Genomic DNA, 18390 nt, shown 5'->3' with positions numbered 1-18390 from the left:
CCTCTGGAGTTCACCCTCAGAACCTGCTCCACCCCAGGCCAAGCAAGGGTTTGACAAATCAGCCCTCGTCTCCGTTACTGAAGTCTCTCACGATTGCCTTCAGAACTCTGTGATTTTAGCAGGGAAAGGGGAAGGTCTCTTAGGAACATCTGACCGCTCCCCTGGAATTGGATAACTTTCAGTTCATCTGTGTGGATTTAGTGTAAGCCCTGCGACAGGGAAGTGGGGAAGTAGCAGCATCCCCACCTGGCAGAGCTTCCAGTCGAATGTGGAAGGATTAAGCCGACAGAGCTACTAAACAGGCAGAGTTCTCCAGAGGTCTGCGGCCCACCCAAGGCGAGGAAGGTGTACCGAGGAGTCCCGGTGGAGGGGTGGGGGAGCTGCCGCTCCAGTCCTGGGAGGCCTGTGAGTGGGTCTGCAGACCCCCGTGGGGCTCATGGGGGATGGTGACAGCACGGTGGGTTGGGGGCCTTTCCAGAGCACGGTCAGGATTTGGGGCTTTACTTTTGTTTATACCATGTACTTCTTCCATTCATTTAGATGGTATTTATAGGACACTTAGGAAGTATCAGCCTTGGTTTAGGTGGTGAAGATATATTGGGAAGCAGGATAAACTTCTTTCCAAGAAAATCTCTGCCTATTTCTGTTTTCTTGTCTCTCATATATAACTTAGGTCATTAAACTCCCTGAGGGCTGTGACCAGGGACTTCATTTTGCACGAACCATTGCTGAGCACTTAATACTCACAATGCTTTACGTGGGCTGACTGACTTGTGTTCTCGCATTATTTCCAGTTTTTCGGAGGATCTCTAGTCAGTAAAGAAACTGGTTTGTTCAAAACGTGGTAGGTAACCTGTAGTCCGTCCCTGGTGGAATGGACGAGTCCAGACAGGACCGGGAAGAGGACACTGAAATCTGTGTGGCCTCATTTATTCGTATTTTCAAAACGGTGGCCCGTCGTGGTAACTTACCGTACTTCCGGGTCAGCCCCGCGCTCCAGCAGACAAAGCAGACTCTGCGCCTTGCCGTATTTGGCTGCCAGGTGGATGGGGATGAAGGACAGCGTCTCCTTGGGGGGAGAAGTACGTTACAAGTAGCCCAGTGTAGTTGGAAATAACAGTTGTGTTAATCCCCTCAAAGGGATTATGTTTTAGAATCTCTTTAATTCAGTATTTTTCTGCTATCTGCACTGAAATTATCCTTTTCTTTTGCTTGTTTTAAATGACCCCACGCTAGTCAATTCTGTATTATAAAAAATCTGTATTTTACATTAATGCAGATTTACCAAGGGAGCAGGTACAATTCACTTAAAGCTTTGAAAGTTGTTTCTTGTGATGAGCTCATTGCGTAGAATTAATGGTAATTGCTGTCAAGTCCCTTCGAATTTAAATGAACCCAGAGGGTCATTGCCGAGTAGGTTCTGTGTAGTTTACGGCTTTGCCGAAGTCATGGGTATCATTAGTAAATGCTGCGTTTTCAGGGTTTCCAAGTTAATGCCACTTATGTTGTCGACGATTAGCAGAGTTGTTTACCCAGGTTCTTAAAAAGATGTATGTAGTGGCCTTACAGCATGACTGCAAGATTAGGGCAGAGGGTGACTTAAAAAAAAAAGTATAAAGGTAATACTCATTGTATAAAAATTCAGACAATGGAAAAAGGATGTGTAAGAAAGGGAGAAGTGATTCCAGCACACAGATGTAGCCTTGGCACATTTGAGAGGGTGACATGAAGGCTCTCCCAGCCGGGCGAGCCCCGCCTCTGCTCACACTCGGCAGGACACGGCTCAGGGCACACTGCCCGGCCCGGGGCATGCTGAGGGCGCTGAGTGAGCGGGCAGGGGAGGCGAGTACCTGGCTGAGGAGCAGCCTGGAGTTGGCCAGGCTACAGCCCGTGGAGCTGGCCGGGACGGTCATGGGCTGGTTTACGGGGTGGCTCCTCAGCAGGGCCCGGAGCGTGGCGCAGTCCTGTCGCATGATGGCCTCGCAGAGCTGGGCGTGCAGCGTGGCCGCTCTGCCGCCCTCCGGGGCCCTGGGCCTGTCGGCCGCCCGCCCCTTGCTGCCTCTCTTGGTTATGTTTCCCATGAGCACAGCTTCCAGTGGGGAACCTAGGGATTCAGGGAAGGTGCAGTACGGAATCGGTCAGTCCCACTCTCTGGGGTTCTTCCAGCTCAGTTCTAGAACTGACCTAGAACTGCTGAGAACCGTATCCATGAACACGACGCACTTTTAGCTCAGAGTCCAGCTTTTTCACCTGTTGTTCCTGTATCTGTTGCGCCAATAGAAGCGCTGTTTCCAGGACTTCCTCCTCAGTCATAACGTTTTCAGAGTGTCATCTTGTACACAAGATTGTTTTTTTCTGTTTTCTCTTCCCCATTCAGCTACTATTAAAGAAAACTGATGAAGCTAAAATAGGGGAATTTACACATTCGAATAAAACTTTTATTTTTTCGTCCGGGCCATGAGGCCCGTGGGATCTTTGTTTCCTAGTCAGGGATCGAACCTATGTCCCCTTCGTTGGAAGCTTGGAGTCCTAACCACTGACCCATCAGGGAAGCCTCCAAACAAATGGCTATGTTGAAATTAAGAAAACCTGGCTTTTAACCTGAGCATTTTTCGGTTTTCAGTGGGACTCCTCCCGCCTCCAGCAGAGGGGTCTTTTCGCGCTGGTCTAGGGGTAGCTCCAAGGGGGACGTGTTGGACCTGCAGTGGTTGCTTTGACAGAGTAAAATGTGCACGTTCAGAGCGTGGCCCGGTCGTTCCCAGCCCTGGCTGACACAGAGGAGACATCTAGGAGCTTTTAAAAAAAAAAAAAGACGTTTTCCTCTTTTTTTTTTTCATTAAGAAAAGAAAAATCAACAGCTTTGACTTGTTGAAAGGATAGTAGTTTTTAAAAAGCTTCTCAGTGATTCTGAGGTCTCAGCAGGGCTAAGGTGCGCTTGTGTACAAGCATGCTCTATGTTAGAAGCTGGGGACTTGAAACCAATGTCAGTGCTCGTGTCTACCCCCTGGAAATCTGTTAGTCCAGGGAGTGGCTTGGACACTGAGATTTGTTTCCGGTTCCACGGTGAAGTGCGGCCGAGTTTGAGAGCCACGGTTCTCATTGCTAATTCACGAAGGGCTGCTAACTCCTGAGTTGAGAAGTCTCAACATCTACTCATTTTCACTGTTTGTTTTAGAACACCAGGGAATTGACGTATTGTGTTTGTTTACAGCCCAGAAATATTTTCCTTCATGGCCCTGATCAGCAAGTAAAAATAGGAGACTTTGGCCTGGCCTGTGCAGACATCATCCAGAAAAACACAGACTGGGGCAGCGCAAATGGGGAGAGTAAGTTTGTTTTGGTGATGGTTTTTGTTGGTTTGTTTTTACATTAAAAAGAGAGAGAGACACGGTTGGACACTGTCAGTATTTAAAGAGAATCATAAAGACTTAATAGCAAAGGTGTGATTTTTAAGAAGCAGCACCGTTCCCTTGGGAGCTGCAGTGTCTGCTCAGGGTCAGGGGTCTTCACGTGGCCGGTGCTAACCCTGCCAGGCTTCATCTTTGACTTTTCAAATCACAGGGGCGCCAACGCACACCTCCAGAGTGGGTACGTGTCTGTACGCTTCCCCCGAACAGCTGGAGGGATCCGAGTATGACGCCAAGGTAGGATTGGTTCCCCTTTACCCAGTTTGTCGGTTACCTGTAGTCAGAAGTAACAGAAAGTTCAGTAAATGCAGGGGAAGCCCTGGCATCCACATGATTCTGGAGGTGGTGGAGTAAGGTAGGTAGATTCTCTCTCACATCAAACGGCCATAGTGGGAAAGCCTCACTTTCTAACTGCATCGTTGGGAAAGACCCTGATGCTGGGGAAGAGGGAGGGCAGGAGGAAAGGGGGGACAGGGTGCGATGGTTGGATGGCATCGTCGACTCAATGGACGTGAGTCTGAGCAAACTCCGCGAGACAGTGAAGGACGGGGAGCCTGGCGTGCTGCATGCAGTTCACGGGGTCACAAGGAGTTGGACATGACTTAGCGAGTCAACAACTGTTTTCAAATCCGCGGGTGTCATGATGTCACTGTGTGTTCCATTGCTCAATGACCGTCTCCCCTGTTTCCAGTCAGATATGTATAGCTTGGGCGTGATCCTGCTGGAGCTCTTTCAGCCATTTGGGACAGAAATGGAGCGAGCACACGTTTTAACAGGTTTGAGGACCGGACAGATCCCCGAGGCCCTCAGTAAAAGGTGTCCCGTCCAAGCCAAGTACATCCAGCACTTAACCAGAAAGAACTCAGCCCAGAGGCCATCTGCCATCCAGCTGCTGCAGAGTGAGCTCTTCCAAAATTCTGGAAATGTATGTACGACTTATTTAATACTGGGGAAAACAGGAGGTCCAACATGGAGCTTGTTGTTTTGTTTTTCCCATGGCAAAAACAAGTTTATTGAAGAGAAAGAGCACCTCAAGGAAGAGGTGGGCCAAGCCAAGAGAGGCACTGGCCAGACATGGTTTAAATTGTGAATCCCATTTCATGAAGAGCAGTTGAGCTTAGAATAAGGGTTACAGAAACGAAATATCTCACCCCATTCTTGGAGCTTCCAGTGGCGCACTTGTCAGGCAAGCCAGGTGACCGCTGCCAGCTGTCCACGCTGAAGGTGGTCACCTCGGGCTCCAGTTTCGAGCCTCATCCTGCTGTCAGAAGGTTTTGGTTTTCCTTCCCAGCCGTGGTATGTGGCCTTTTATGAACTGTTATAAAGTGTGTACTGGTAGAAGGGCTTCCCCAGGTGGCATAGAGGTAGGGAGTCCACCTGCAGTGCAGGAGACAGTGGTTCGATCCCTGGGTCGGGAAGATCCCCCGGAGGAACCCGCTTCAGCAGTCTTGCCTGGAGAATCCCATGGACAGAGGAGCCTGGTGGGCTGCAAAGAAACGGGCATGACTGAGCGCACAGCAGAAAGGCGCACGCACCGGGGAATCCAGGACAGCAGGGATGCCCAGGGGAGCCAGCCCGTCTGGCCAGGCCCTCCTTAACCAGCCTGAGAGCTCAGTGCTCGGGCATGGGAGTCTGGCCTTCTCTCCCATGAGCAGGTGCTGCCCCAGGCAGCCCCTCCCTGCCCTCCTTCCCAACTTGGTGTTTCACTCCGGGTATGAACAGAAACTTTCCAAGACTTAAAAAGTCTGGATTCAGAGAGAAACTCACAGGTTCTCTGGTGCTGTCCTCCGGCCAGCAGCACCAGCCTTACCTGGGAGCTCATTAGAAACACGGACTCCGGGGCTCTGCGCCCCTGACCTGCTTCGTAACAAGGTCTCCGAGGGCCTTCCCCCCGGCATGTGGGCAGCAGTGTGCGAACGCGCTGCTTCTGGGGAGCAGACTCCGCACCAGCGGGTAAAATCACCACCAACTTGATAGAATTCTCGGAGCCCCCTCCCTCCCCCACCAGCCTGTTAAAAACAAAAGCTGCGGGAGAAGGGGCTGCCGTGAGTGCTTCCACAGGCCCTCCAAGGGGTTCTGAGGCTCACGAGTTGGAGACCCACTGGCAGCTGGTTAGTTGGTTTGTCTCCTGTTTAAGTCTTACTCATTTTTGAGTCAAAGCAGGGAATTTTACTAGATGGAACAGTAAGCAGGCAGGTGCAGTGGCTTTCTCTGAGCCTCTGAAAGGAGCAGATGTGGTGGTTAGCATGATCTCCTCCTGTGGAGGGGATTTTCTAACTCCCCGTGAGGATGGTGAGCGGAGACCATTGTTATTTGGTACTAATGGAAAGGATTTCTCCTTGTAGAACTGTTTTCCACACCTCCACACAGATACATCTGTTTATACCCGTGGCCCTCACTTTGCACTCTGTGTAGTGCAGGGCTGTGAAAATGACCACATGGAGCTCACAGCATAATCATTGATGGGAAAAAGCCAACAGTTACTGCTTGACCTTTAAAAGTGTTTGTCAAAACGTTTAAAACTCTTGCATTATCTAGTTAGAGATGAATACAGACATGAAAAGTTATAAAACTACAATGGAGCATTAAAGTGTTCCAGTAGTTTGAGCAGTGCCTGCCTTCATCTCATCCTGTGATTAGGATACGGAGTGAGCACCTTTCCTCTGGCGACTTGTCACCCTGCTTGCCAAGTTTGCATCAGCTTCTGGCATTTTGTCTTGGGCACTTTTGATGCTGGGATCTGTCCCCAGGGGTTCTTTCCTGGGGACGTCTGCATCCTCTTCCTGTTTGATAAGCCGCCTTCACTCGGCGCTGGATGGTGGCACGATCCGCAGCCCCAGCATCAGCTGTCCTGCCTGGGATGCCGTGTGTTTGATTTTCACTTCCAGCACTGTCCCTTCTCATTGCTCGGTTGCACCTTCATATCTGTTGGCCGATTCCCCCTTTCAAAAACGTCAGTGGGTTTATCTGTGGGAAACAGGAGGCAGCGTGGCTGCGCCACCGTGTGAACCGACTCACTCGCTCGGCGGCCAGCCACCAGGGCTTCCAAGAGAAGTGAGCACTGTCCCCAATCAGGAGACGCGTGGTGGGTCACATCGCGTGCTGTGGACTTGAAGTGCTCAGGCAGTCAGTCACTGTACCTGGGTGACTGACGCTCGACCACATGGCTGGGCGATGTGTAGTAAGCCGTGGGAACTGGAACCCACGCGGGTCAGCACTGTGCAGAGAGGCAGCCTGTATGTTTCAAAGTAAAGGAAGAACCTGAGGCAGTGGAGCTTAAAATTTTCTCTCTTCACAGGTTAATCTCACCTTACAGATGAAGATAGTCGAGCAAGAGAAAGAAATTCAGGAACTAAGGAAGCAGCTAAGTCTCCTCTCTCAGGACAAAGGGGTAAAGGGTGACATGAGAGACGGGGGCGTGCCCGTCTAGCCTCAAGGGCTCTATGAACAGGAAAGTGGACTTAAACTCTTCAACCGAAACAGTCAACTGGAGTGTGAATTTTCAACCTTTACTAGGGTGTAGCTGGTGTAACTCTTAACTGTATTTAGGAATCCTCTACAGGACTCATCAAAGTGAGGTTGTGACAGTGCCTTTTAAGGCTGGTATTTTGCACACGAGACAACTGGAACCAAACCTGCTCTCGTCTTTCCCTTCTGCCCCGTGCGCCCTTTCTCCTGGATTTCTTACCTTAATATCACCATCCCTCCAACCCCTGACCGTGAAATGCAGGCCGCTTCCTCAGCACTTCTGAGCGCTGCCGTGACCACATCCTCTGGAATGTTCTGCCACAGGGATGCGGTGTGCTCTGAACCTCTCTCTGCCGGAGCCCAGGCCTTGCTGGGCTGTTGAGTTGACAGCTGCTGGCCCCCCGGCCCTCCACACTACTGCCCAACTCACTACGAGATGTCAGCCGGCCACATGGCACACGTCACCCAGCCTATTCCTGTTCTCTTCCCCTTCACCCAGGCATCACCCCAAAACCCACACCCCCTCATCGACAGGCAGCTGCGCGTTCAGCATCCCTGCCTTTGCCCTGCATGGTTCCCACGGGCTTCCTCCTCACAGACCCGCATCCCCCAAACCTACATTCCTCAAGGCAGCAACGTGACATTCCTGTTTGCACCCCAACGCGTTGCCGGCAGCTGTCATGGTATATCGCAGTGTCCATGGATTTTAAATAAAATGAAAACCACAAGTTAAGTATGTGATGCTTTTATTGATACTTGACCCTTGGCCTAAATAAAGGCTTTGATTTTAGTATGAGTCCCTTTACCAATAATAGGCACGAAACAGCACCATTCTTAAAACCCTGAAGATGAGAGGCCGAGCTTCACTGAAGGAGCTTGAGGGCTGTGTGGAAGGGGGCCAGGTTTTCGCAGGCCCGCATCCACTTCTGCACGTTGGCTGGTGCCGCCCCCCCGCAGCCCCCCGTCTGCCGGAGCACGGACCACAGCACCACATCAGCCACGGTGAGCTCGTCCCCCACAAGCCAGGGGGTCTTCCCGAGGGCAGAGTTCATGGAGCGGAACACGGCGGCCTTCTCTTTACTGCTGCCCTCTTTCAGCTGAAAAATAGCTACATCCACCCAGCTATCTATGAGGGTTAAGTTCACAGCATCCTGCTTCTGGCCAAAGAGCGAGAACAGGAAGCGGGCGATGTTCCCTTCCCCTTCGATGGGACACATCGTCTGGACACTGAACTTCATCTGCGTCTTCGGCACTGAAAGGAATAAACACCATGAGATGTCAGAAAGGGCAGCATCACCAGAGAAGTGTTCCTGCGGTGTGGCATGGGGGGTCCCGGTCAGTCATGCACCCAGTGGTACTTAAAAGATTGCTAATATTCAAGAAAGTTTAGGTTAAGAGAGTGCCAACTATATTATCAAGTAACCATTTCTGGTATTTGGTGATGACAGCATTCAAGCTGGAAGGACCTCCAACCGTCTGCTCACGGCCCTGTACCCCAGGATCTGGCGATGAGGACTGGGAATCAGGGGTCTCATGTACCAGCGAGACCTCCTGCTGCCCTGGCCCTGACTCTCGGGCCTTGCGGGATGGACATGGGCTCATGTCCCTCTGGGAAGCCTGACTGGAGAGGCGCCCTGCCGTCCTGTATCAGGTCACGTCTGTTAGGAGAGAGTGCCAGTGTCCCCCCCACATCATGACAGGCTTTGGAACGTGCCAGCGGCAGCCCCTTGAGGATGGAGAATGCCAGTGTCCCCCCCCCAACATCATGACAGGCTTTGGAACGTGCCAGCGGCAGCCCCCTTAGGATAGAGAATGCCAGTGTCTGCCCCACATCATGACAGGCTTTGGAACGTGCCAGCAGCAGTGCCCTGAGGATGGAGCGCATCTCTGGGTAAGGACGCCTCTGCTCCTGCAGAGCCCTCGGGCTTTCCAGACTCAGAGGGGGTCAGACCTGAGGGCGGACGGCGAGGAGCCCCCCAGCCCCTTCCTGTTCATGTGGTGGGCGTCAGCCCGTCCCGCCGCTCACCGTCCTTCCAGATCAGGGTGAAGCCCAGCTGGTACTCGTGGCGGGGCTGCTGCCTCGTCTGCTCGCCGAAGCACTGGAGGAGGCTGGCCGGCACGCTCCGCACGGCCGAGTGCGTGTGCACCGAGGACAGGACCTTGTAGTGGTCGCACAGCAGCCGGTGCAGCACGAGCAGGGAGAGGGGTGGCGAGGCGGGGTTGGCGTTGATCACGATGTCCTTCAGTGCCCCGTGGTCCTGGGGAGCGGCAGACCGCCAGGGGGCAGGGACACGCCCCACAACATGAGTCAGAACCCGACCAGGCTAGCTCGAGCAAGTGTCACCTCCCGGAAGGCGCCACCGACACCCCAGCCTCAGCTGAGGCGGGAGGGGGCCCCTGCGGCTCTCAGCTTGGTGAGAACCGGGGACAGCAGCGACTCTAGTCCCTCCAGCCCCGCACGGACACTCCCGCCAACAAGTGACTTTACCATCAAGTCAGTACAACATGGTGGGAAGGACACTTCTGTTTTTCCCCAAGTTAAAAAGACAATTACACACACAATTACTCCTTTTACTAAACTGAATGCTCAACAGTATATAGTTTCTACAGCAGTTTGGCTTATGTGCCAATGAGGAGCCCCTTGGGGCTTCTCAGGTGGCTTAGCAGTAAAGAATCCACCTGCCAGTGCAGGAGACTCAAGAGACATGGGTTCGACCCCTGGGTTGGAAAGATCCCTTGGAGTAGGAAATGGCAAACCGCTCCAGTATTCTTGCCTGGGAAACTTCATGGACAGAGAAGCCTGGTGGGCTACAGTCCATGGGCCGCAGACTTGGACATGACTGAGTGACTGAGCACAGAAGAGCCCTGAGGAAAAGGGTCTTGGCTAAGGGAGACACTGAATTAGAGTGCTGAAATGCACTGCCTTTTTGTTTTCTAAATTTAATTACAGGTGATTTACGACATGCACTGCCCTTTTAGATGCAGACTATCTTATTTCTGTACTTCCACACTTCGTAACGAATGAACTCATCCGATACAGCAGAGGCCAAACGGCTCGGCTTTCTGTCCACAGCCCTGCCACAATCTGGCCTCTGGTCTGGTCTGGCCAGGTCACTCCTGACTGACGCTCTTCCCGTGGACCTAGGCTGGATGCTCTCCATTTCTCCAAACGTATCGTGTTACCTGACCCTGCCTTCTGCAGTATCAAAATTCATCTGAAGCACCATGAGCTCAGGGAGGCCCCTCCGACCCCGGGACACCCGACACGGTTGTGCTCACCGATTTATCCCCTATGCAGACTGGCTCCCGGGGGACTAGCTGGGTGGGGTCTCATGCAAACGTGAACTGGGTGATGAAGGGACACGTGACTGCAGAGGGACGCACGTTTTCAAAAACAGCTCTGGGCCAGACACTGCAGCGTGGCCTCACTTGTTAGGCTTTCAAGCAGGACCATTTCTACTGTCAATTCTAGGGGTGGTGCTAGTGGGGATTCTTGGGGCGAACCCTTCTGTACCCAGTTGTTAACAAGATGTTCTTTCTCTGTGTATTGAATTGTTCCCTATATCAGCTGCAGCAATTGAATTTTAATAGAGCAAATGGATTTAAGCAAAATATGTCTGAGGTATGAGACAGTGACTTGCTTTCGGCAACAAACTACATAAGGTTTGGTGAAATATCTGTGCCTGGGCAGCCAAAGCTCTGAAATTCAGGCCCTTCCCGAGGAACAAAGGTTGACTTGGGGGAAACTCAGAGAAGCACGACAAGCCACCCAACAGCTGCTTCCCCAGGGCTCGGAGGCTGCTCGGAGCTGCCACGAGTGGCAGGAAGAAGGGACTCCTGGGCCCCTCCTCTGCCTAAGGGTCCTCCCAGTCTCCTCTGCATCAAGAACGGCAGAGCTGCATTAGCGCCGGCCTGGCTTCATTCACAGCTCACGCATCTGTTCCGTGCAGGTACAATCAGAAGAGGAAAAAAGAATGTGCTTTGTGTACCATCTTTGAAAACGTGGAAACTGGGGCTTCAGTCACACTAGCACGATCTTCTAGCACCCACTACCACCCAGCGTTGTGATGTTCTTCAGCTTGCTGAATGAACTTACCTGTCCGAGCATGGCGTTTAAGTCCACGGTGCTGGTTGACAGAGCAGCCAGCTCGTCAGCCTGGATTATGTTGGTTACATCCAAGTCCGCATCTGGTGTCTGAATCATCTTGGATAGACCATCGACCGCAGCTTTCAACTCGTACAGACGTTTTAAAATATCATCTTGGCGGGACTCAAGAGCTTGAAGAGACGGGTCTGAGGCTTCCTAAACAGACCAACATCAGAACATTCATTTCCTCTCACGGCAAAGCATTCTGTTTAAACTTGGCCACTTGCCTTCTACTTAGTTCCATGAATTCATCAAACTTCCTGCCTTTCAAAAGACATCAAAATGAAGTAGCAGGATCATCTCATTTTCCGCAGTCCCATAGGTCCTGAAATCAATCCCCAAATGCTATAAAACCAACCATGCTGCGACTGAAAACCACTTTGAAATTGTAAGGCTCCTACTTCAGGCACTTAAGTCTTTAAAAACAGAGAATGAGAAAAAAAAACAAACACAGATTGTCCCTTCCATCGGACTAGTTCAAAATACTTTACGTAAATGAACAAAATAAAGACGGGGGGGGCAATAAGAATGTGATCAATAATTTATACTAATGGAAGGAAAACTGGGGCACACACAACTTTGAAAAGTATCTTTAGGTTTGGAAGTATATCTGGGGTGGGCAGGGTGGTGGTGGTAGTGTGTACGTGTCAGTGTGTGTGTGATCCGTGCCCCGAATCATTTTTGCGGCAGTACTGGCACTCCCTTATCTTAGAATTATCTAGAACTTCTTCACTGCTGAAATGTATAACTTCATAAACAGGGAATACTCACATCCTTCACTCACTGAACCTCTGCATCTCTCTTACCTGTTGGTGGACTGGTATACCTTAAGTAACTAGTAATATTGCTGAGGTCTTCCCTGATGGCTCAGATGGTAAAGAATTGGCCTGCAATGCAGGAGACCTGGGTTCAACCCCTGGGTTGGGAAGATCCCCTGGAGAAGGGAATGGAAACCCATTCCAGTATTCTTGCCTGGAGAATCCCCATGGACAGAGCCTGGCGGGCTACAGTCCATGGGGTCGCAAAGAGTTGGACTAACACAATATTTGCTGAGGAATAAATCTCTACATACTTATTTAAAAAGCACTAGTGAGAAGCCTCCCAGTAGTAACAACATGCAGCCTATTTCTAGTCTAGATTCTCAAGCTCTCACAAAAGATAATTCATTTGAGTCAAGAGAAGAAAGGACCCCTTAAGCATGAGTTAAGATGCTCATAAGTAGACAGAAGGGTCATCAAGGCCATGACCTTGAGTCTATAGAAATATGGGCTCACTGTACAACGTGAGTGTGGGAAGAACGCTTGCTCACATTTGTGTGCTGGTGACTTTAAGGAACATTGCGTTCCTCCCCTCGCTGCTCATAAATGCCCTCCTCAAAGATCCAATTCATCACCAGCTGCTGTCCATTTTCCGGAATCTAGTGGCTCATAAGCTGCCTCCATAGTCACCGGCTGAGTCCGAGACACCACTTTCCACCTGGCCTCCTTCCACCTGGCACCCTTCTGATCCATCCCTCCTGCCCATCCCCAGGATAGTGGCCAGAAAGCAAAACAACCTCTTAGGCTAAAAAGCAGAGTCCTTAACCTGGCTTGATAAAGAGCTTGTACGGTTGGTCCTCTGGCTACTTCCTCTCCCTTCATTCTCCCCCTCTCTTTGCAAACAGGCCACACTGTCCTTTGGGTCTTAAAACGCACAGGCCCCCACCTGCCCCAGGGCTTTTCCTCATGGAGTTCCCTCTGTAACACCCCTCCCCCAGCTCTCAGCTGGTTAATGCCTATTTACCCTACGGCTGGATCTCCACGCTCTCAGCTCCCTTGCCTGCTGCTCTTGTTTAAGATCACATAGCAGAGAAATTCAAGATGACTGTGGTCTCGGTAGAATAAAGAAGAATAAAGAGTTCAGTGTGCCAAGTACATAATGGGGTGCTGACGGGAAATAAGTCTGTAGGCAAGGTATGTGACCGGTGAGGCCACCACCTGTGTGACATCCTCAGGTTACTCAGTATTAGTCCTCCTGAGTAGTATTTCCAGTCCTGTAATCCAGCCTGCGTGTGCGTTGTCTATGCTTAGCTTCGCTCATTTCTACATATGGCAATAGCGCCCCTGCCCAACCAGGGGCGGAATACCTGCTGTATTCAAAACCCATCGACACTCACCGAAGACTGGACCCAGCACTACATGTGGAGCGTGATCTGTGATCGAGAGTCCAACACAGCTGCATCTGAGGAACCTGAGATCTGCCTCACTTTTTTTTTTTTTGAAGTCTTGCCGTGTGGCATTTGGGACCTGTTTCCCAACCAGGGACTGCACCTGTATACCCACTGCATTAGGAGGGCAGTGCCTTAACCACTGGACTCCCAGAAGTCTCAAACCTACCACTTTTTCCAACACTGGCCTGTTGTTTTGCTTGCTCCGGCTAGACTGTGACTCGGCGTGTTGGGTTTATCCATGTGTGTTATCTACATGTATTTGCAAGTCGTTTATTCTTTGTGTTGCTCTCATTTCCCCTGGAGATGCTAGGTTTATAATTATCTATCCACATGGCTATCATCTGCTAGGTTATTATCTTCTAGGTCGCAAGTTCACAGTTAAATGCCCAAAGGAAGTCAGGCAGCAGACTTTAAAAAAGAAAAAAAAAGGACTTGGTCTCAAAAGAGATGTGATGCTCCCCACTCCGGGGTTTCCTTTTCAGTTCCATGAGTCTGTCCAGTTGAGAGGCACTGGACCGTATGTCTCCATGGGGACCTCCAGGTAAAGAGACACTGGACCATACCTGCATCACTGCCTTAGCTCTGCAGTGAGACAACACTTGTGTTATTTGCTTTCAAACTAAACTAACCACCTCCCTTACAGTCGAGGCAGAAAACTCTTGGGACAAAGGATGACAGGGAAAACGAATCACAAAAGTTCTCTATTCACTCATCTGAGTCAGAATGGACTAAAAGTTTCTCCTGCAGGGAAATTAAGATGTGTTTGCAATTTATGAAAAAAGTCAAAGCTGAGCAGTTACTTTACAAAGGAGGCAAAATCAAAATGCCCAATAAACATGAAAAGGTGCTGAACTGATTTGGAGGTCTGGGAGATCTAAACTAAACTATATGAGGATGTCACTGTACTCCCACCAGCTTTGGGAAGGGTGCCAGCACCAGAAATTCACATACCTCCAAAATGAAAAAACAAATACAACAGACTTCCCTGCCAGGCCAGTGATTAAGACTCTGCACTCCTACTTTAGGGGACAAAGGTTCGAATCTGGTCGGGGAACTAAGAACCCCTGTGCTGCAGTAGCGGCCAAATATTTCTTAAAAATAATTTAAAAATCAATACATAAAATGAATCTCTTAAAAAAAAAAAAGTTCACCTACATACACTGCATAAACTGGGATGACCGCTTTGAAAAGCAACCTAGTCCAGCTGAATACGGACCAGCCCACTGGACCAGCAATCCCATGTCCGTGGTATGTACTCTATGTCTGCTCTTGTCCAAGAATATTCACTGCAGAACTGTTCATAATGGCCTGAAATAGAAAACCAGCAGACGCCCGTGGGCAGTGGGATGGATAAAGGCGTGGCGGCACAGTTACGCCAAGGAGCATTAAACCAGAGGATGAAAGCGAAGCTTTCTCATGCAGCAAAGCGATTCTTCCAATTACGTTCAGAAGGGGCAGCCAGACACCACAGGGCACGCACTGCAGGCTCCCACTGACACCAAGACCCCACTGTGCAGGGACGCACACCCAGGGGACAAAGCCAGAGAGAAACGCAGGACACAATGACCGCGCAAGTTTTAAGTGGGGGCGTTGACTTGCCCTGAATGGGTGACCCTGGGATTCGCTTTACGATTCCTTAGAACTCGCCACTGATGTATTCCTCACTTTTCTGTGGGTAGAATTTGGTTTAAAAAAAAAAAAAAAAGTCTAAGCAGTCTTAAGCGGAGGGGAAAAAAAAAGATGGGACAGATCTTCCAATGGGTAAAAGTTATGGTCACTCGGAGGCCGGCGGGCGCGTGAGGCTGGGGTGGGGATAGGCGATCGAGTCTAGTTGCCACAGTTTTGTTCGACACAGTTCAGGACGCACGGTCCCGACCCGGGGCGACCCGCGGACCCTAAACCCCGAAGTCCGCCGACCAGCGCGGCAGCGCCTGCGCACTGAACAAGAGGGCGGCGGCTCAGCGCCTCGGAGGAGCCAGGGCGCCTGAGCACTGGACAGGCAAGGCGCTGGGGCCGAAGCCTTGACGCCTGCGCACTGCACCGGCAGGCGGTGGGACGGGGCCCTGGCGCCTGCGCACTGAAATGGGGGGAGGGCGGGGCAAGGGCCGCGCGTTCCTACCTGCACGTGGTCGGCGGACGGCGCCTGGCTGCCGGTCCTGCCGTGCACGTTGGGGAGCCGGTACATGCAGGTGGGAAGCTCTACGCGGAGAGATCCGCTGCCCTCGTGATAGGGCTTTACCTGGTACATCGGCATCCTGGGAAGCAAAGGAGGGAAGGTGGCAGGTGAGAGACACGAACGCTCACAAACCGTCCAAGTCTACGACAGTCTGCTGCCACCTCCTTTCCGACCGGGCTGCGGGCTTTCGGGAAAGCGCAGTTTCTGTGCTCTAATTGGCCCCTGCTCTCTTGACGTCACGGACTCGACCTTTGACACCACCAATCAGCGAGAAGAAACTGTGGGAAGCTTTCACGGCCTTATCCGGAAGTGGGCAGGGCTGTGTGGGAAGCAGCCAATGGGCGGCCGGGCAGCCGCGGGAGTGGCGGCGCGAACAGCCCCGAGTCCCGCCTCAGGCTCTGCATCCATGGAGCGATCTGACGGGCCGAGGTGAGCCGAGCTTGCAGGGTTCTCTCGCGGTCGCCCTGGCTGAGGCCCACGGCGTTCCAGGCCTCTGGAACGGAGGGGAAAGTGACTGCGGCGCAGAACGAGCTGGCGACACGGAGACCCCGGAGCGGGCTCCTCAGTGCGCCCCACACCCGCCGCCCTGTGGGTTCACTTTGAGGTCGGGGTCCGCAGGGAATTCGGCCCCCTCTCCGGACGCTGCCACTCATCCGCGGACCTGAACCCGGAGCTTGAAATCCCAGTAGACGGAATTATTTTCCTTGTTAACTGGTTGCGCGCGCTCTCTCTCTTTTTAAATTGAGGGTTGTTTTAGGGGCGGCTCCAAGACACATGCGAATTTGCATAGCCGCACAGTTTTAAAGGACGCAGTGCTTCTGTATCTCCTCGAGTACAAGGTTACCCGCAGAGACACCGAATTCGGGGTTAGCAGATCTTCGGGTAGCATTGCTGCATAGTTTTCAGATTCGTGATCCCAGATTCTCTGTGTTTGTTTAAATGTTATATCTCCCCCAAATGTCAAGGCTGGGCCCGTATAGGATGTCCTACCAAATCAACTTATTTTTAGAGGTACTTTTTTCCATTTTATGTGGTCTCTTCTGCAGTTTTTACATTTAAGACAAACTTGAGTAGAATTTTTTGCAAGGTAAAATGAAGAGGAAGGATTTTTTTTTTTTTTTACAAGGATTTACCGAGGATATGGGCTTCCTTGATGGCTCAGTTGCTACAGAAGCTGCCTGCAATGTAGGAGACCCGGGTTTGATTCCTGGATATAACATTTAAACAAACAGAATTTAAACAAACTCCAGGAGATCCCCCCTGAAGAAGGGATAGGCTACCCACTCCCATATTCTTGGCCTGCCTTGGTGGCTCAGCGGGTAAAGAACCCGCCTGCAATGCGGGAAACCTGGGTTCGATTCCTGGGTCAGGAAGATCCCCTGGAGAAGGGAAAGGCGTACCTCCAGTATTCTGGCTTGGAGAATTCCATGGACTGTGTAGTCCATGGGGTTGCAAAGAGTCCGACACGACTGAGTGACTTTCAGTTTATCACCGAGGATATACTGTGTCCAGGTGACAAGTAGTGGTAAAAAAAAGTCTACCTGCCGGGGTAGGAGGCCAAAGAGATGTGGGTTTGATCCCTGGGTGAGGAGGATGCCCTGTGGGAGGAAATGGCAACCCAATATTTGTGCCTGGGTAATTCCTGGAGAGAGGAGCCTGGCGGGCTACAGCCCATGGGGTCCCAGAGAGTGAGACATGATGGTACACACACGTGGCGCACAGTGCGGTGCTAGTGAGTTCTTGAACAAGTAGAATTATTTGACCAGTTTTGTGGTTTCTAAAGTAACTGGTGGTATCATGGGGGATTAATTGAAGTAGAGAGAAAACAGACAAACCCTTTGGAAAATTCTGAAAGGAGGTACAGTCATGACTTTGAGGGCCTTTGCCAAGACAAGAGCTGGCAGCCTGGATTCAGAGTGGGGATTTTTTCTTTTTTTTTTGGCTCCCTTTGGTCTTCATTGTGCCAGGCAGGATCTTTTGTTGAGCATACAGACTCTCTAGTTATAGCTCTCAGGCTTAGTTGCTCTGTGGGATGTGGGATCTTAGTTCCTCAACTAGGAATTGAACCTATGTCCCCTATTGCAAGGTGGATACTTAACTGCTGGACCACCAGGGAAGCCCCTGGAGTGGGTATTTGAAGGCAACGTTAGGAATAGTTATCCAACCGGTACCTGATTTCTGGGATGGTTTTGATTTTGACATGAACACTGGATTTCCCAGCAAACTTTTGGTTTTTCAAATTGTGGGGAAATGTTGCTTTCCGTTTTCAAGAAAGAAGTTCCTATTGTAAGTGTTTATTGACCCATAGCTTGAGGGGGACGTGTGTCTTCCCCATCTAGATCCCAGTATAATTCGATTTTAAATATCTATTTTACTTGACGTATCCATTCAGAAAATTTTTGACATGTTTAAGGATTGTAGACCAACATTTATATTTATGGATATAATTATTGGATATATTAATGTAATGGATGGATTAGACCAGTTAACTGTTAACAGAGATGAATTGTTTCCCACAGTTCAAACCAGGATGAAAATACATAATTGCCTACTTGCTTTGTCTCTTGTAACTGGTTTCTTTAGTTCAGAACTCGCTAAGGCCATCAAACCTATCGATCGGAAGTCAATCCATCAGATTTGTTCTGGGCAAGTGGTACTTGGTCTAAGCACTGCTGTGAAGGAGTTGGTAGAAAATAGTGTGGATGCCGGTGCAACTAGTATTGGTAAGTTTGGGAGAGTTTTAAGCCACAAGAAATAATCAGCTTATGCTATTTTATTCAAGAAACAGTAAGATGCTCATTGATAAGCTGTAAAGTTATTATTTAAGCATAAAAAATAAGACTGTAGCAAGACAATCATTGATATGCTGAGAAATTGTTATTTTTTTAAACATAAATTTAGCACCTATTATGTGCGTAGTACTTGGCTAGGTAGTAATCATAATAATAGTTAACTTTTATTGTGTTCTTACTATGTGTCAGGC

At 50.5% G+C, this 18390-nt stretch overlaps 4 protein-coding genes across 8 annotated transcripts in view; 2 read left to right on the top strand and 2 right to left on the bottom strand.

Moving 5' to 3' along the window:
* Positions 1–2081, bottom strand: part of ANKRD61 (ankyrin repeat domain 61) — a 3493-nt gene extending 1412 nt beyond the window's left edge. The window contains 2 exon segments of the mRNA XM_040231086.1: positions 972–1069; positions 1851–2081. Of these exon segments, the coding sequence (XP_040087020.1) occupies positions 972–1069; positions 1851–2081 (329 nt within the window).
* EIF2AK1 (eukaryotic translation initiation factor 2 alpha kinase 1) overlaps positions 1–7608 on the top strand; it is a 25589-nt gene extending 17981 nt beyond the window's left edge. The window contains exons 12-15 of one of the 2 annotated variants that reach the window (XM_040231047.1): positions 3212–3326; positions 3562–3644; positions 4099–4332; positions 6706–7608. In XM_040231047.1, coding sequence (XP_040086981.1) covers positions 3212–3326; positions 3562–3644; positions 4099–4332; positions 6706–6837 — 564 coding nt within the window. In that variant the 3' untranslated portion in view covers positions 6838–7608. The remainder of the gene's footprint in view (positions 1–3211; positions 3327–3561; positions 3645–4098; positions 4333–6705) is intronic. The other variant, XM_040231056.1, reaches the window with a different exon arrangement.
* Positions 7605–15611, bottom strand: AIMP2 (aminoacyl tRNA synthetase complex interacting multifunctional protein 2). 2 transcript variants are annotated; one of them, XM_040231065.1, is made up of 4 exons: positions 15351–15611; positions 10972–11178; positions 8902–9133; positions 7605–8127 (listed from the first exon to the last, which is right to left on the bottom strand). In XM_040231065.1, exons 1-4 carry the CDS (start codon positions 15483–15485, stop codon positions 7739–7741), a joined length of 963 nt encoding a protein of 320 aa, XP_040086999.1. In that variant the 5' UTR covers positions 15486–15611; the 3' UTR covers positions 7605–7738. The 2 variants fall into 2 exon arrangements, with proteins under 2 accessions (XP_040086999.1, XP_040087007.1); XM_040231073.1 differs by having other exon boundaries at positions 15471–15581.
* PMS2 (PMS1 homolog 2, mismatch repair system component) overlaps positions 15353–18390 on the top strand; it is a 24481-nt gene continuing 21443 nt past the window's right edge. For all 3 annotated transcript variants that reach the window (XM_040231024.1, XM_040231017.1, XM_040231033.1), the window contains exons 1-2: positions 15353–15836; positions 17991–18130. In XM_040231024.1, coding sequence (XP_040086958.1) covers positions 15745–15836; positions 17991–18130 — 232 coding nt within the window. In that variant the 5' untranslated portion in view covers positions 15353–15744. The remainder of the gene's footprint in view (positions 15837–17990; positions 18131–18390) is intronic.

The sequence above is a fragment of the Oryx dammah genome, unplaced genomic scaffold (assembly GCF_014754425.2).
Source record: "Oryx dammah isolate SB20612 unplaced genomic scaffold, SCBI_Odam_1.1 HiC_scaffold_2, whole genome shotgun sequence".
Taxonomy (NCBI): domain Eukaryota; kingdom Metazoa; phylum Chordata; class Mammalia; order Artiodactyla; family Bovidae; genus Oryx; species Oryx dammah.
This window is presented reverse-complemented; position numbering and strand designations above follow the sequence as displayed.